The 14122-nt window shown below is 38.2% G+C and overlaps 1 protein-coding gene across 5 annotated transcripts in view; it reads left to right on the top strand.

Annotated features, from left to right (window-relative positions):
- CCDC33 (coiled-coil domain containing 33) overlaps window positions 1–14122 on the top strand; it is a 204566-nt gene that overhangs the window by 114053 nt on the left and 76391 nt on the right. For all 5 annotated transcript variants that reach the window (XR_007951217.1, XM_051982257.1, XM_051982256.1 and 2 more), the window contains one exon: window positions 2610–2942. Coding sequence is in view for 4 of the 5 variants with exons in the window: in XM_051982257.1 (XP_051838217.1) it covers window positions 2610–2942 (333 nt within the window). In the remaining variant the exon portion in view is untranslated. The remainder of the gene's footprint in view (window positions 1–2609; window positions 2943–14122) is intronic.

Here is a 14122-nt window from a genome sequence, read left to right as displayed (position 1 = left end):
ATCTGATCTGACCTATTCCTAAGAATCAGCTCAAGTGATCATCCACCTACCATCTGGAGACTTCCAGAGATGGGAAACCCTCCATCTTCTGAGGAAGACAATACTACATTTGGATTTGAGAGATTGCCTTTTCAACTCCAGGTCACTGTAGCTGGGTCTGCTCTTTGGGACCAAGCCAAGCAAGACAAATCCCATTCCCATGGTAAACTTTGAAATACTTGAAGACAAATATCATGTCACCAGTCAAGTCTTCTCTTTTCCAGGTTAAACAACATCATTTCTCTCAAATGATCCCCATAAGGTATAGTTTCTAATCCACTTATCATTCTCATTGCACCCTCTGTGATCTCCTTTAATTTATAGGAGGCATTTAGGAGTTGGTGACTAAGATCTTAAACTCAACTACAGTGTCTCTTGATTCATTGTTGGTGGAGTTGTGAACGAATCCAACCATTCTGGAGAGCAATCTGGAATTATGCCCAAAAAGTTATCAAATTGTGCATATCCTTTGATCCAGCAGTGTTTCTATTGGGCTTATACCCCAAAGAAATACTAAAGAAGGGAAAGGGACCTGTATGTGCCAAAATGTTTGTGGCAGCCCTGTTTGTAGTGGCTAGAAACTGGAAAATGAATGGATGCCCATCAATTGGAGAATGGCTGGGTAAATTGTGGTATATGAATGTTATGGAATATTATTGTTCTGTAAGAAATGACCAGCAGGATGAATACAGAGAGGACTGGCGAGACTTACATGAACTGATGCTAAGTGAAATGAGCAGAACCAGGAGATCATTATACACTTCGACAACGATATTGTATGAGGATGTATTCTGATGGAAGTGGACTTCTTTGACAAAGAGACCTAACTGAGTTTCAATGGATAAATGATGGACAGAAGCAGCTACACCCAAAGAAAGAACACTGGGAAACGAATGTGAACTATCCGCATCTTTGTTTTTCTTCCCGGGTTATTTTTACCTTCTGAATCCAATTCTCCCTGTGCAACAAGAGAACTGTTCGGTTCTGCAAACATATATTGTATCTAGGATATACTGCAACATATCCAACATATATAGGACTGCTTGCCATCTAGGGGAGGGGGTGGAGGGAGGGAGGGGAAAAATTGGAACAGAAACGAGTGCAAGGGATAATGTTGTAAAAAAAAATTACCCCTGGCAACTACAGTGTCTTGGTATCATCACCATTAGTGGAGTAAATGAGATTTCAGGAACTGTCCAAAAATGATCATAACTTATGTATAAACAAATGCTTGTACTGATTAGGAGAGATTCTCCCCATTGCATTGGACTAACACCTCACTAAACATGACATCTCAGCTAAAGAAATTGATCCGAAAGGTCTCTTCTTTAATGCTCTTCATTTAAATTGTTGTTCTAGCAGGATTCGCTTTTCAAGAGATACTATAGTAATTGGCATTTTCCAGTTTCACCTGTACATGTTCCTTCCACTGAAATATGTGCTTTTTAAGGAAAAAGCAATGATTCATTTGGCAGAAGTTTCTTTTGATTTTTATCCTTTGACAAAATTCTTTGACCTTTCAGCAATAATAGTCATCTAAAGAAATATTCCCTCTTCTTCTTCTACTCCTCTTCTTCCTCCTTTTCATTTTCTTCAGATAGAAGTAGAGAGAAAAGCATACTTTCTCCTCAAAATAATAGAAACAGCTTCAATCTTTCTTTTTACCAACCAAATCAAAACTAACTGATAACAAATGACAGTGCAGAGAGTATGTGTTGTGATTTCAATATATTCCCAGTGAAATAGCTGAGTTCTCTATAGAGAGATCTCAACTTATTTTATGATTAGAAGCATTTTTTTCTTCTTCACTAACAGAGCTATAATCAGTAAAGGACTTGTTCAGTCATGTCAGTAGTATCCAACTCTTCCTGACTCCATATGGAGTTTTCTTGGCAAAAATAACTGGAGTGGTTTGCCATATCCTCCAACTCATGAGGAAAGTGACAAATGAGGTTAAGTGACTTGCCCTAGAAGTCACACAGAAAGTGTCTAAAGTCAGATTTGAACTCAGATCTTTCTGACTCTCAACCCAACACTTCATTCACTGTGCCTCCTAACTGTCTCCATGTGTTCCATAATCATAAAACAGTTTTGATGTTATTTTCCTAGTAACTTCAAAATTCTCTTAACTTTTCATATGCAAATAAATCTTTGAAACAAAACAAGTTCTATTTTTACTCCCAAAGCTCTATGACCTGCCATAGGCAAATAAGCACATACTGCCTCAATACTGAGGTTAACTTAATTTACCAATTTTTTTTCAGAATCCTGGGTTGGATGTAGGCCCTAGACAAGTGAATTGTTAAGGACCACTCCCATTATGCAAGCACTTATTACCAACTATGTTCCAGGCAGAACAGTAGTGCTTTACAATTCACAAAACATTATTTTCACAAATCATCTGTGAAGTAAGGAGCGCAAGAAACCAAGCCTGGATTTAAAGCCAGATTATCTGATTCTAATTCCCATGTTCTTTCACTTTACAATGATGCTTTGAACCATCCCATATTGTGAGGTCAAAAATCAGAAGCACTACTCCTCTTAAATCTGTTCTTGTCTTTATTTCCCAGAGGCCAGACAACTTTATGACTCCTAACAATTGTGCAGACGTTCCTGTCCTGAACCCTACACTCTTAGATGCGGAACTTGGCAACATCCGTGAATCGTGGTTCAAGGGCTATGTAAGCCCAGATGTAGAGTCAGGCTCTGATCCATTTCCTGATCCTGATCCAGAGTCGGAACTAGAACCAGAGCCAGAGGAAGAATCACATGCAGAGTCAGAACCAGAGCTAGAACTAGTGACAGAGCTAGACCCAACACCCAAGCCAAAAATCTTTGTGGACAAGTGCCTTTCTATACCATCACTGACTGAAGTAAAACCTCTGGAGCCTCTTCAAGAAACAGTGAGTATCTCTCTGCCTTCTGGAGAGAAGTACATTTACAGGAGATGTCTCACCTTGGAGGGGGAGGGGATAATAATGAAGGGTTGGGAATGGACACCTCTTGAGTCATGAGTTTCCTATGTGGAGATTACACATCTCGCAGGGATAGCAAATGCTTGTGTGTTCTGAAAGTGAATTCTACACATAAAAATCTAGACTGATACCAATGGGAGAGGAGAGAAAGAGTGCAAAGGAGGACATTCTTCAAGTTAGAGAAATATTCTCCATTTGGTGAAAAGATTTACCACCAGGATCTTTGATATGTCAAACTCTCCTGATATGTTTAAAATAGGACTCAGTTTGCACATATGTAATTTCTGGGCAATGCCTTCTCAGCTCAAAAAGTTAAGGAAGCAAGGAATTCCTGAATGTTTTCCCCATCATATAAAATGGGGTTCAGAGAGGAAAAGGCATTTTCCCTATATCAAATGGCATGTATCTTGGTTTATGTTACATAGGAGTTGTCCTCAGGATGCTTTGTTGTCAACTGGGCTCTCTCTGGTTGTAATTTTACAAGCTAGAGCAAATAGGGTTGGGATTTGATTTGGGAAAAAATTCTATGACCAAGCAGAAGTTCACACTCATCCACTCCTTTTCTGATGTTCTTCAGTCAAATTCAATCATCTTTCCATCGGCCTGCCTGTCTACAGTAATCTTGCCTTGTTTAAATAAGAAATGACCTCAGGGATGGTGAGAAGAGAGGGGAAAGACACCTAAATGCTTAAGCTTTGGGAGATCACTTTTCCCCCTTTTCGTGGTCCTGTCTAATCATTGTCATCGGTTTCTCTCCATGTTCCCCAAAATGAATCCCATGGAATTTCCTAACATCTTAAACATGATGTAAAAATATGGGTGACTTATAATGATGACCTTCAGTAGTTCCCCTTTCTGCCTTGACATTTCCCACTGAACTTTCAACAGATTTCCTTTTCATGAATCCTACCGTATTTGTACCTACAAAATGGGCTACCAGTATTTCAGGACAATTAGGCATTCCCAGGGAGCTTTCCAAGCTTCTAAGTGAGGGGGACCATAAACTACAAAAGGCCCTCTCCTTGCCCTGGGAATATGGAATGAAACAATAGATTCCAAAGATATACAGAAGGGAAATAGTATCTTCATTTGAAGTGTGGAAGGCAGTTTTGCATAGTAGATACCATTGTAAGCTTAATAACAGAAAGATCAAGGTTAAAATCCTACTTTAATACTTACTAGTTATGGAACTCTGGATGGCTCACTTAACCTCTAAGTACCTCAAGTGACACTTTAGGACTTATAATAACACTAACTCATCTACAACTCTGCCTCATCTTGGGGAGATCTCTGTTCCCAAATATCTTTAGAATCTTTCCCCAAATGAAAGCACAATCCTGTCCAAATGACAGATCTTCTGTGTGTGATGCAATTTATCCTTAATCTCAGAGGAGGCAAAGGAGTAATCATACTTGTTAATCATCTTCAATTCAAATTAGTTTGAATTCAAGGAGCAGGAAGTACCTATTGTATTCCACAGAGCCAGTTTAGCACAGTGGATAGAGGGCCAACCCTGGAGTCAAGCCATGTGTCTGACATAGACTGGCTTATGGCCCTAGACATGTCATTTAATCTCTCCATGCCCTCTAAGCAATTCTCCAAAACTCCAAGTTGTTTATCTGTATTGGCAGGCAGAGATTTCTCCCTCTGGTAAAATTAGCACTCTAAACATTCCTTCTCACCAAAATAACATATTTTGTTCTAAGGATGTGGGATATCTAAGAGAAAAATGAGAAATGGCCCTCTGGCCTTAAATGAGTTTACACTCTCATTGTCTGGTTGGATTTGAGTATGTCCCAGAATAAGAAGTTTCTGATTGTTCAATTGTTCAACTTATTCAGTTAGGAAAGAAAAAGAAAAGTAAATAATGCAAAAGATTTGTCCAGGAAACCAGAAGATGAGAATTATTTATAGTTAATCAATTGGGTGGAATTTGAAACCATCCAGGTGCTTGATTAGTATTGGCTAGCAGAAACAGATATATTTTTTGTTCTTATAGAGCTACAAAATATGTTTGGGGAAGAAGCAAAGCCAATATCTTTATTACAATAGCATACATACACAGATAATATTTGCTCAATTCCAGTCATCATACAATATCTAGTGTAATTGCTAGCATATGTTGGCCGATAAATTTACCTAGCATTCACTCAAAATGGAGAAATGAGAATCTTTCAATTCAATTATAGGCTTGATTAAATGAAAAAGAAAATTTATTCCAGAAAGAAATATGACAAATCTCTCTCTCTCATAGTGGCTCAGAACAGTGATCATGGTGAATGGGCCAAAGTCTTCAGTCACTTGATGCTTTATAATCTTCTAAGAAAAAAACAGCCACCATGCAAACATGCTAAACTAGTTTCATTTGCTTTTTTATAAAAGGAAATACTTTAAAATATTTTAAAACCTTTTTATAAAAAAAAAGGTTAATAGATTTGTATATCAAAAGAATATTATTAATTTAGTTTACCTAGACTTTAGCAATCTATTTGGCAAAGTCTCTCATGCTATTTATTCTTGTGAACAGGATAGAGATGAGGTGTTAATGCAATTAGCTGAATTCATAACCAGTGGAATGGCCAAGGTCAAAAAGGCATCATTAATTGTTCTATGTCAGTATGAAAGTTCTCCAATGGAGGGCCCTGGGCACCTCTTGTTAATACCACTATTTTTTTAATCAATAACTTGCATAAAGGCATAAGTGACATTCTTGCCTATAATATTTGTACGCGACCCAAAGCTGAAAGGTTAAGTATCTTATTGGTTGACAGAATGGGGGTCCACAAAGATCTTAACAGTCTAGAACCCAACTTCTTAAATTGTGAGTTGCAACCCCATATGGGATCTCATAATTGAATGTGAGAGTCATGAAATTATGATTTATTATCACCAATATTTTATTTGTATAACTGGGATCACATAAAAATTTCTCAGGTGAAAAGGGGTTGCAAGTAGCAAAGATGTAAGAAGCACTGGTCTGGAATATTAGGTCCCATCTTATAAAAATTACATTTACAAGATATAAATGTAAAACTTTTAGACACTTGACCCTACCAAAATCAACTTGATAAATACAAGCTAAAGTAAACATAACTTGCTAAAAAAATTGTCATTTTATTGGGAAAGGAAATAGAACTAGGAGGTGTAGAAGAGACAGTGTAATAAAAGAAGGAAAGTATAAAATAATGTTTGAGGGAGAAGAAAAAAGCAGAGAGAATGTAAAAATCTCCTCGTTAGAAAGAAAATTAAGTTTAAAAAGTTTGGATATGCTCTGCAAAATGGGACTTGTGTTTATGAGTCTAGGGAGAAGAGATCATATCTGATATTTCCATAGCTAGACACAAACAATTGGATATTCAATGCCAAGGATCTGGCCTCCTTAGGAAGTTCCCAACCAGCTTTGGTTTTCATATATATGGTTGAACTTGATTTTATTATAGTTGGGTTCACCTCACTTTATATCATTTCATATGTCTTTGTCTCACTTTACATCATTTCATATGTCTTTCCATGTTTCCTTACATTTTCCATGAAGTTCTCTTTCACAATACCCTGACTTTTGCTCTGTCATTTGACCTACACAAAACCTTGTCTCCCTAATTCATATTTTGTTGTTTTTTACAGTCATAGTTTTATATATATAACAAAAAGTCAGGGTATTGTGGCATTTAGAAACATTTTTTAAATGAATCCCCGAATTTCCCACTCATTTGTGATCAATATTTATCACTGGGCCTTTTTTCCTTTCAGTATTTATCCCAGTGAGGACCAAGATGCTAATGCTGCCAAACTTTCTGGACTGGTAAATTGTTCTACTTGGAGAACTTTTGCCTCTTGCTCTTCCCTCACCCCCAATTCATTTTGTTTAATTTATGTGAGCCAATGAATTTAGAGCTTAAAGTCAGAAGACATAAAGGTACAACTTTTGACCCTTGTTAATAGTGAGATATGAAGCAGGTGACTTCACCTTCTTCACCCTCAGTAAAATGGGGATACCAATCCTTATACTAACTACTCTCAGGATTGTGAGGAGAGTGCTTTGCAAATCTGGGATTGCTATAGAAGCAAATAGGTTAGATGCTTCAAACATCCCCTGTTTTGTGGAAGAATGTTCATATCCATGTCAGTGAAGGATTAGAATATGGAGTAAAATAATGAAGACTATAGAGATAAAGATTGATGATAAAACAACTGAATGTGGTCTTGTAGCAACAGAACATGGTAATATGTGCTATTGCTCATGTTGATATGGCAACAGAATACAGACATGTAGCAACAGGACAAAATGTTATCACAGTAGGATACCGTGATGTAACAATAGATCGGAGCTTTGTAGCCATGGAATGTGGTACTCTAACAATAGCATGTGGTCGGATAGCAACCACACAAAACAAAAACAAACCCACCTCACCACACACACGGCCAGATCCCAGCCTCTCAGCCTCCGAACTACAGATGGTCACCCCAAAACTAGAATGCATTTGGCTGTGGTCAAGCTTGAAATACACTTCTCAGAGCTCAAGAAACAATTTTCCTCTCTGATTCCCTCTAAAATCTTGTTCAGCTTAATAGGAAATAAGGAATTTTCTTGGGGAATTTTCATTCTGCAAGTGATGACAAAGTCGATGGGGGTGAAGTAGTAATATAGGCTGAATTCCCTAAGAAGAGTCTTAAGACTTGAATGAAACAGAGTGAGGGAGAAAGTCCTGCTGGTTAAATCCAGCTTAAGGATGATAAAGAACTTTATTCTAAGCTTATTTATTATAGAAAGATCGACCAACCCCTCAGATTGTTTCTTAGAAGATTCACTTCTTTATTTAATGCCCAATTTCCTCTTCTTAGGAAATGGGAGCTTGACAGACCCAAATTTACCCACCATTAGGAAGTTCAAATAAGATAAGAGATGGAAAACTTGCTCTAAGAAGCCATTGTATTTCTGTTTCTACTGTTCTTATTGGTGGTAGTGATTAGTGATTATATTATTGCTATTGCTATTGTTGCTACTGTTATGTTATTGTTGCTGTTGTGCTATTGTTTTTATTGCTGCTGCTTGTTGCTATGGTTGTTATTGTGTTGTTGCTATTGTTAATGTTCTGGTATGACTTTTTGCTGTTGTTACTATTGTTGCTGCTGTATTATTGGTGTTGCTGTTGCTACTCCTATTGTTGATATTGTGTAAATTGTCATTGTGTCAATTGTGTAATTGTAACACAATAACATATTGTGTTATTATCATTGCTGCTTTTTCATTGTGAAATTGTTACTGCTATTGTATTGATATTACTTCTGTTGTGTTGTTGCTATTATTACTGATGCTATTATTATTGCCATTGCTGTGGTTGCTTATGTAATTATTCCTGTTATTGCTGCTATTGTTATTGTATTATAGCTCCTCTTGCTACTGTTGCAAATGTGTTGTTGCTGTTGTGTTGTTACTGCTCTTGGTACTGTTATTGCTTTTGTTGGTGGTGTTATTGCAGTTGCTATTGTTTCTGATGCTACTATTGTTGCTTATGCAATTGTTTCTGTTGTTGCTACTATTGGTGTTGTGTTGTTATTGCTCCTGTTGTGGTTTGTTGTTGTTGTTGTGTTATTACTGATCTTGATGCTGTTATTGATCTTATTACTGTTGTTATTGCTGTTGCACTATTGCTGTTGCTGCTGCTTTTATGTTGTTTATGTTGCATTGTTGTATTACTGATGTTTTGTTCCTGTTGTTCTTATGGATGTTCTTGCTGGTGCTGATGATTACTACTGCTACTGGAGTGCTGTTGTTACTACTGTTGCTGCTATTTTGCTATTATTGTTTCTGTTGTTGTTATTTTGTTGAATTGTTGCTGCTGTTGTTGCTGTTGTATTATTGTTGTTCTGAGCTCCGTGGTTGATAGGGTGAGAGCATTAAACCTGGACTCAGGAACACCCATCTTTGAATCCTACCTTGGATACTTAGTAACTGTGAGACCTTGAAAAAAATCCTTTAATCTCTCTTTTTAGATTTTAAATTTAACAAACATTTATGAAGCACTGGATATGTGTCTAGGTTTTCCCATCATAAAATGGGGTTAAGAATAGCACCTCCTTCCTATAGTTGTTGAGAACCTAATGAGATCGCACATGTACAATGCTTTGCAAACTTTAAAAGTCTCTATTAATTCTAGCTATCATTATTGGTGTTGTTCTTGACATCAGAGCATTTCCAATCCCTATAAAAATTTCCTTGTGCTTTTTACCTTGTTCTTCAGAAGTTGTTTTCCATTTTATGTCAGTTATTTGGCTCCCAGCTTATGAATCTGCCATTCAAGCCTTCTCCTCCTGGTTATTTAGTCTCTTTAGTTTGAGTGCTGCCAAAACACCACAAAGAGACAGAAAATCATCTTTCCTGAGTTTCAAACCAAAAATAAGTAATAATAGCAATAATAATCAGCATTTATGTACTACTTAAGGTTTTTACAAAGAATTTTACAGCTGTTATCTTATTTGATACTCACAACAACCCTATTAATATTATCCTCATTTTTACAGATGAGGAAACTGAGGCAGAGCTTAAATGACTTGCCTAGGATGGCATAACTACAAAGTGTCTGAGGTCAAATTCAAATTCAGTTCTCTCTGCTTTCCATATCTAGCATTCTATGCATTATTGTACCTGCCAACATGCTCATCTTTGTGATTTACTTCTTTCCATCAAGTCTTTATTCCATCAAGCTTCTAGCAATCAGAAGAGAGGTGGCTTGAGAAGGATTAATCAAGAAAGGTCTTCACTGCCTGGGGAGAAACTGGGACTTCAGCTAAGATTACCTCTCTTCAATCATCTTAGATAAAGAACCCCTGTGGAGCCTTATAGGCTCAGTCCAGTATTCCCTGATATTTGAGGAGAGACAGAACAAGAATCAGAGTCCCTAATCTCTGAGAATTTCCCAGTCTGTGTTGAGAGACAAGACTCACACTCAAAGAAGAGAAAAATACTGAATAGAGTGTGAGCAGCAGAATGTATGGGTAAGACAGTAAGTGTTGCAGGCAGCTAGGAAGAGAGATCAGTGTTAGATAAATTTGTAGCTCGTTGAACAACTATAATGGATCAATGACTTCCTGGAGGAAGGTCCTTAACCCTGTACTGTTCAGTGTTTTTTATTACCAATGACATGAACGTAGACATAGAAAACAATCATCAAATTTTCAGATGACAAAAATGAGAGGGAGTTAATGCATTAGTTGACAGAAGAAAGATCCAAAAAAGACTGGACAGGCTGGAACAATGTATCAAGCCTAACAAGATGAAATCTAAATGGAATAAAATGGCTTAAAAGACATTTTCAGAGCCAGGAGGTGGGCCTGTCGTGTAGTGATCATGACAGACAACAGATGGCCAGCCCACATGGTACCCTGGTATCCTGGAGGTACTAAAAGAATAAGATGGAGGCTTCCAGTTGATTCAGTGAGATTTATTGGCAAGCAGGACCAAGAATTACTAAGAAAAGAGAGCTGGAAAGGTGGTGTTCTATTAACAAGGTATACTCCCAAGCCTGTGAGAACAATAATCAAAGAATTGATACCTTGGATGGAGGCTCTAAGAACTGAAGGCACAAATCTGGCATAAAAGAGATGCAGTTTAGCAACAGTTCATATGAGGTGGGGGGAAATCTAGGGTTTTGATTGATCACAAGCCAAGCCAATAGCATACAAAGACTTCTCTCTCTTCTTTCCCTTTTTTTCTTTTACTTTCATTTTCACCTCCTCTCACTCTTTTATTTTTACTTCCCTCCTCTCCCTTGTTCATTACTCTTTTACTATCCCCTCTCTCCTTTTCTATCACTTCATACTTCTCCCACTCTATCATTCCTTATCACTTCTTTTCTTCCTTTCCCTTTCATTCCTCCATTCCTTTCTTTTTCCTTTCCTTATCCCATTGACTTTCTCCTTCCTTTTCCTTTCATTCTTCCTTCTTTCCACACATCCTTCATTCTTCCTTTATCTTTCCATCTCATTCTATTTATCTTTGTCTTCCCTCTATAGCTCCCTCTTCTTTAATCCTACCATCTTGCCCTCCCTCTCCTTTCCTACATATACCTTCCTCATCCCTATAAACTTTTTTCCTTTAGCCCTTTCTCTTAAAATTCTCTCCTTTTCTGATTCTCTCTCACTCTCTCTCTCTCTCACTAGCTTTCTCTCTCTCTCTCTCCCTCTTCTTCCCTCTCTCCCTTTCTTTTTCTCTCTCCCTCCCTCCCCCTCTGTCTCTCCTTTCTCTCTTTCTCCTGATTCTCTCCCTCTCCCTCTCTCTTCCTTTATAGAGAACCCCCTTCCCTACACCATTTGGTCTCTCCTCCTTTTATCCCTCCCTTTTCCCCTCCCTTTCACAATTTCCTCTATCTTCCTCCTCCTCTGCCTTTTCCCTAAAGAAATTTGTAGCAAACCAGAGGGCTCTCTTACCAGAAGATGAATAATTGACAAGGGATGTTTAAAGATTCAGTGGAATTTTTTCAGCCTTGCCAGGCTTGAATAACTCATTTTTTTCTTCCTTTCTTTGAAGAAATCCTCCTCACTAGCCCCCAATGCTTGGTCCAGATCTTTGTCTCTTTTCCTTACATGGTCTGCTGTCCTCTTAGGACTCTCAGAAGAGGATTTATTCCTCTGAAGATATCATACCGTCTGTTTTCCTGTCTTCAGCAACTCAGCACATCCCAGATAAAATAGCCCCCTTCCACTTTAGTGAGTTAAGAAATAGTACCAGTCTCATCTCAGAGGGAGCTCAGAGATGAATGGCTACTTTCAAGAGGTCACACAGGCAACAGTTTTCAGAAAAGAGAACTTGAGGGATCTGATTTCTCAATTCAGCATTCTAATTTTGAGTACCTCAAAATCCAGTTGTTACTAAGTCATCACAACATTAAAACTTCAGGTCATGCAGAAAATGGAAGCATGGTAAAGTGGTCAGTTTCTGGACTAGAAAATGGAAGACACAAATTTCAGTCTTATTTGTATTGCTAATTTGCTTGGAAAATGTTCACTTCTCTGGGTCTCAGTTTTCTCATTTGTACAAGGAGAATAACAATAAGTTCTCCCTTCCAAAGAATCAGAAAAATAATCTAAGTGGAAATATTTGGGAGAAATGTAAAAATGGATTACAATGAAATAGGATGCCTCTTTATCCCTGGACAAGTGTTTCCTGCAACTGGGCTCATGTATGCCAAGCTGGTACCTAAGTTGGAACTGTCCTACCTCCTCTATCCTTTCTATTGCTCTGTTCTTTATCTGGAAGTCATTACCCTCACTGTCACCTAATCCAACAAAAAAGGGGATTTCTGTCTGTCTCTTGTCTCTGTCTCTCTTTGTTTCTTTATTTCTGTGTCTCTCTGTGTGTTTTTGTTTATTTCTGTCTGTGTCTCTCTCTATCTCTGTCTCTCTGTGTGTTGCTGTCTTGCTGTCTCTGTCTGTCTGTCTGTGTGACCTTTAATTATGTTCCTGAAACTTAAAATCTTCCCTCTACTCATCAACTCTGATAATCTTCCCCAGCCTTAAAGGCTCAGCTGAAGTCCCATCTCCTCTAGGAAGCCTTCTTTGACAAGATCACCTTATAATGAAGTCTTTCATTATAAATCAAATAATACTTTTCAAGTTTCCTCCATACCAACGAACCCAGGCCTGTGGGTATACAGTAAGTGCTCAATAAAGTCTTGTTGAAGAGCACCAAACTGCAATTCTAAGCATGTTTGCAGCTCTACCTTGGTGCCATCTAGTGGCAGATCGTCTTTTCACACACTCTTTTACCAGCTCCCTCTCCTTGGTTCCCTTTTTTATATAGGGAGAAATTCAAGTCAAGGTGGAGGAAAGAGACTGACCCAAAATCACAAAGTCATTGTCTTTCCCCCCACAGACACCATCAGGAAATCTGATGCCAAAAAGAGTAATTTCAGTAAAGGGGAACTGGATTTTAGTGGACAGAACTCTACCTAAAAGTAGGTCATCCAAGCATTGGAGCCTTTTCTTGGACAAATGAATGGGAGCAGGGGAAGAAAGGGGGGAAGGGAAAGGGGGAAGGGAGGAAGCAGGCAGGCAAGGAAGGGAGGGAGGGAAAGAAGGAGGGAGGAAAAGAAAGGATAAAAGGAAGGAAGGAAGGAAGGAAGGAAGGAAGGAAGGAAGGAAGGAAGGAAGGAAGGAAGGAAAGAAAGAAGGAAGGAAAGAGAGAGATAGAGACAGAGACACAAGGATACCACAACATCATCTTGTCCAAACACATAATTTTATAGACAAGAATGTTAGGGCCCAAGGAGGGTATTATTATTTTACACTTACCACAAAGTATAAACCTAGTATAAAAAAACCAAGGTGTTTCCATACCTCCAGATTCTCTCCCTCTGAACTATCGTGCACAGGCTTCTGAATTATATAATCTTCCTAAATGAATGCTTTCCATGTCACTTCTCTGTTTAATAAGAGCTTCCAGCCACTCCCAACTACCTCCAGCATTAAAATCTCAAATCCCTAACCTGTAGAGGGCATTCAATATCCTCCATCGTTAAGCCTATTCAAATTTATCCCTTATTTTTGACCAGTATAGTTGCCCTATCCTAATCAAATCAGTTTTGTCACTGTCTCCTCACAAAGGTAGTTCAAGTTTTCATTCATTTGTTAACGTTATTCCTCCTGTTTTGAAAATTTTTTTTCTTTTAAACCTGCCTCTCAAAATCCTACCCATTCTTTAGACCCCAGCTCAAGTCTTGGCTCCTCTGAGAAGCCTTCTCTCACCACTTCCACCCTCCCTGACTTCTCTTTTTCTCCATCCCCCTCTGGCATGTAGCATCTAGACCCTAATTTATGTCACTTGCTATTCACAAACCGTCCTGAGTTTTTCCCTGTGTCATGAGAATGAATCTTCTAAATTCCTCAAAGCCCGGAGCTTCTGTTTTCCCTAGACCAAAGGAGTTTGACCTGAAGGGAGGGTTCAGTAAATGTTTGTGAAATACATGAGAAAAATTCCAATAATCATACATATCCCTTAGATATCTACGCCATGAAACTACCAAGTCAACACTTTCACAGGTTTAAAAGATCCTTAAAGACCAGGAGAGAGAGAAGAGATGGCAACATGGTACAATAGAAAGGATTCTAGA

Source organism: Antechinus flavipes, chromosome 2, assembly GCF_016432865.1.
Source record: "Antechinus flavipes isolate AdamAnt ecotype Samford, QLD, Australia chromosome 2, AdamAnt_v2, whole genome shotgun sequence".
NCBI lineage: Eukaryota > Metazoa > Chordata > Mammalia > Dasyuromorphia > Dasyuridae > Antechinus > Antechinus flavipes.
This window is presented reverse-complemented; position numbering and strand designations above follow the sequence as displayed.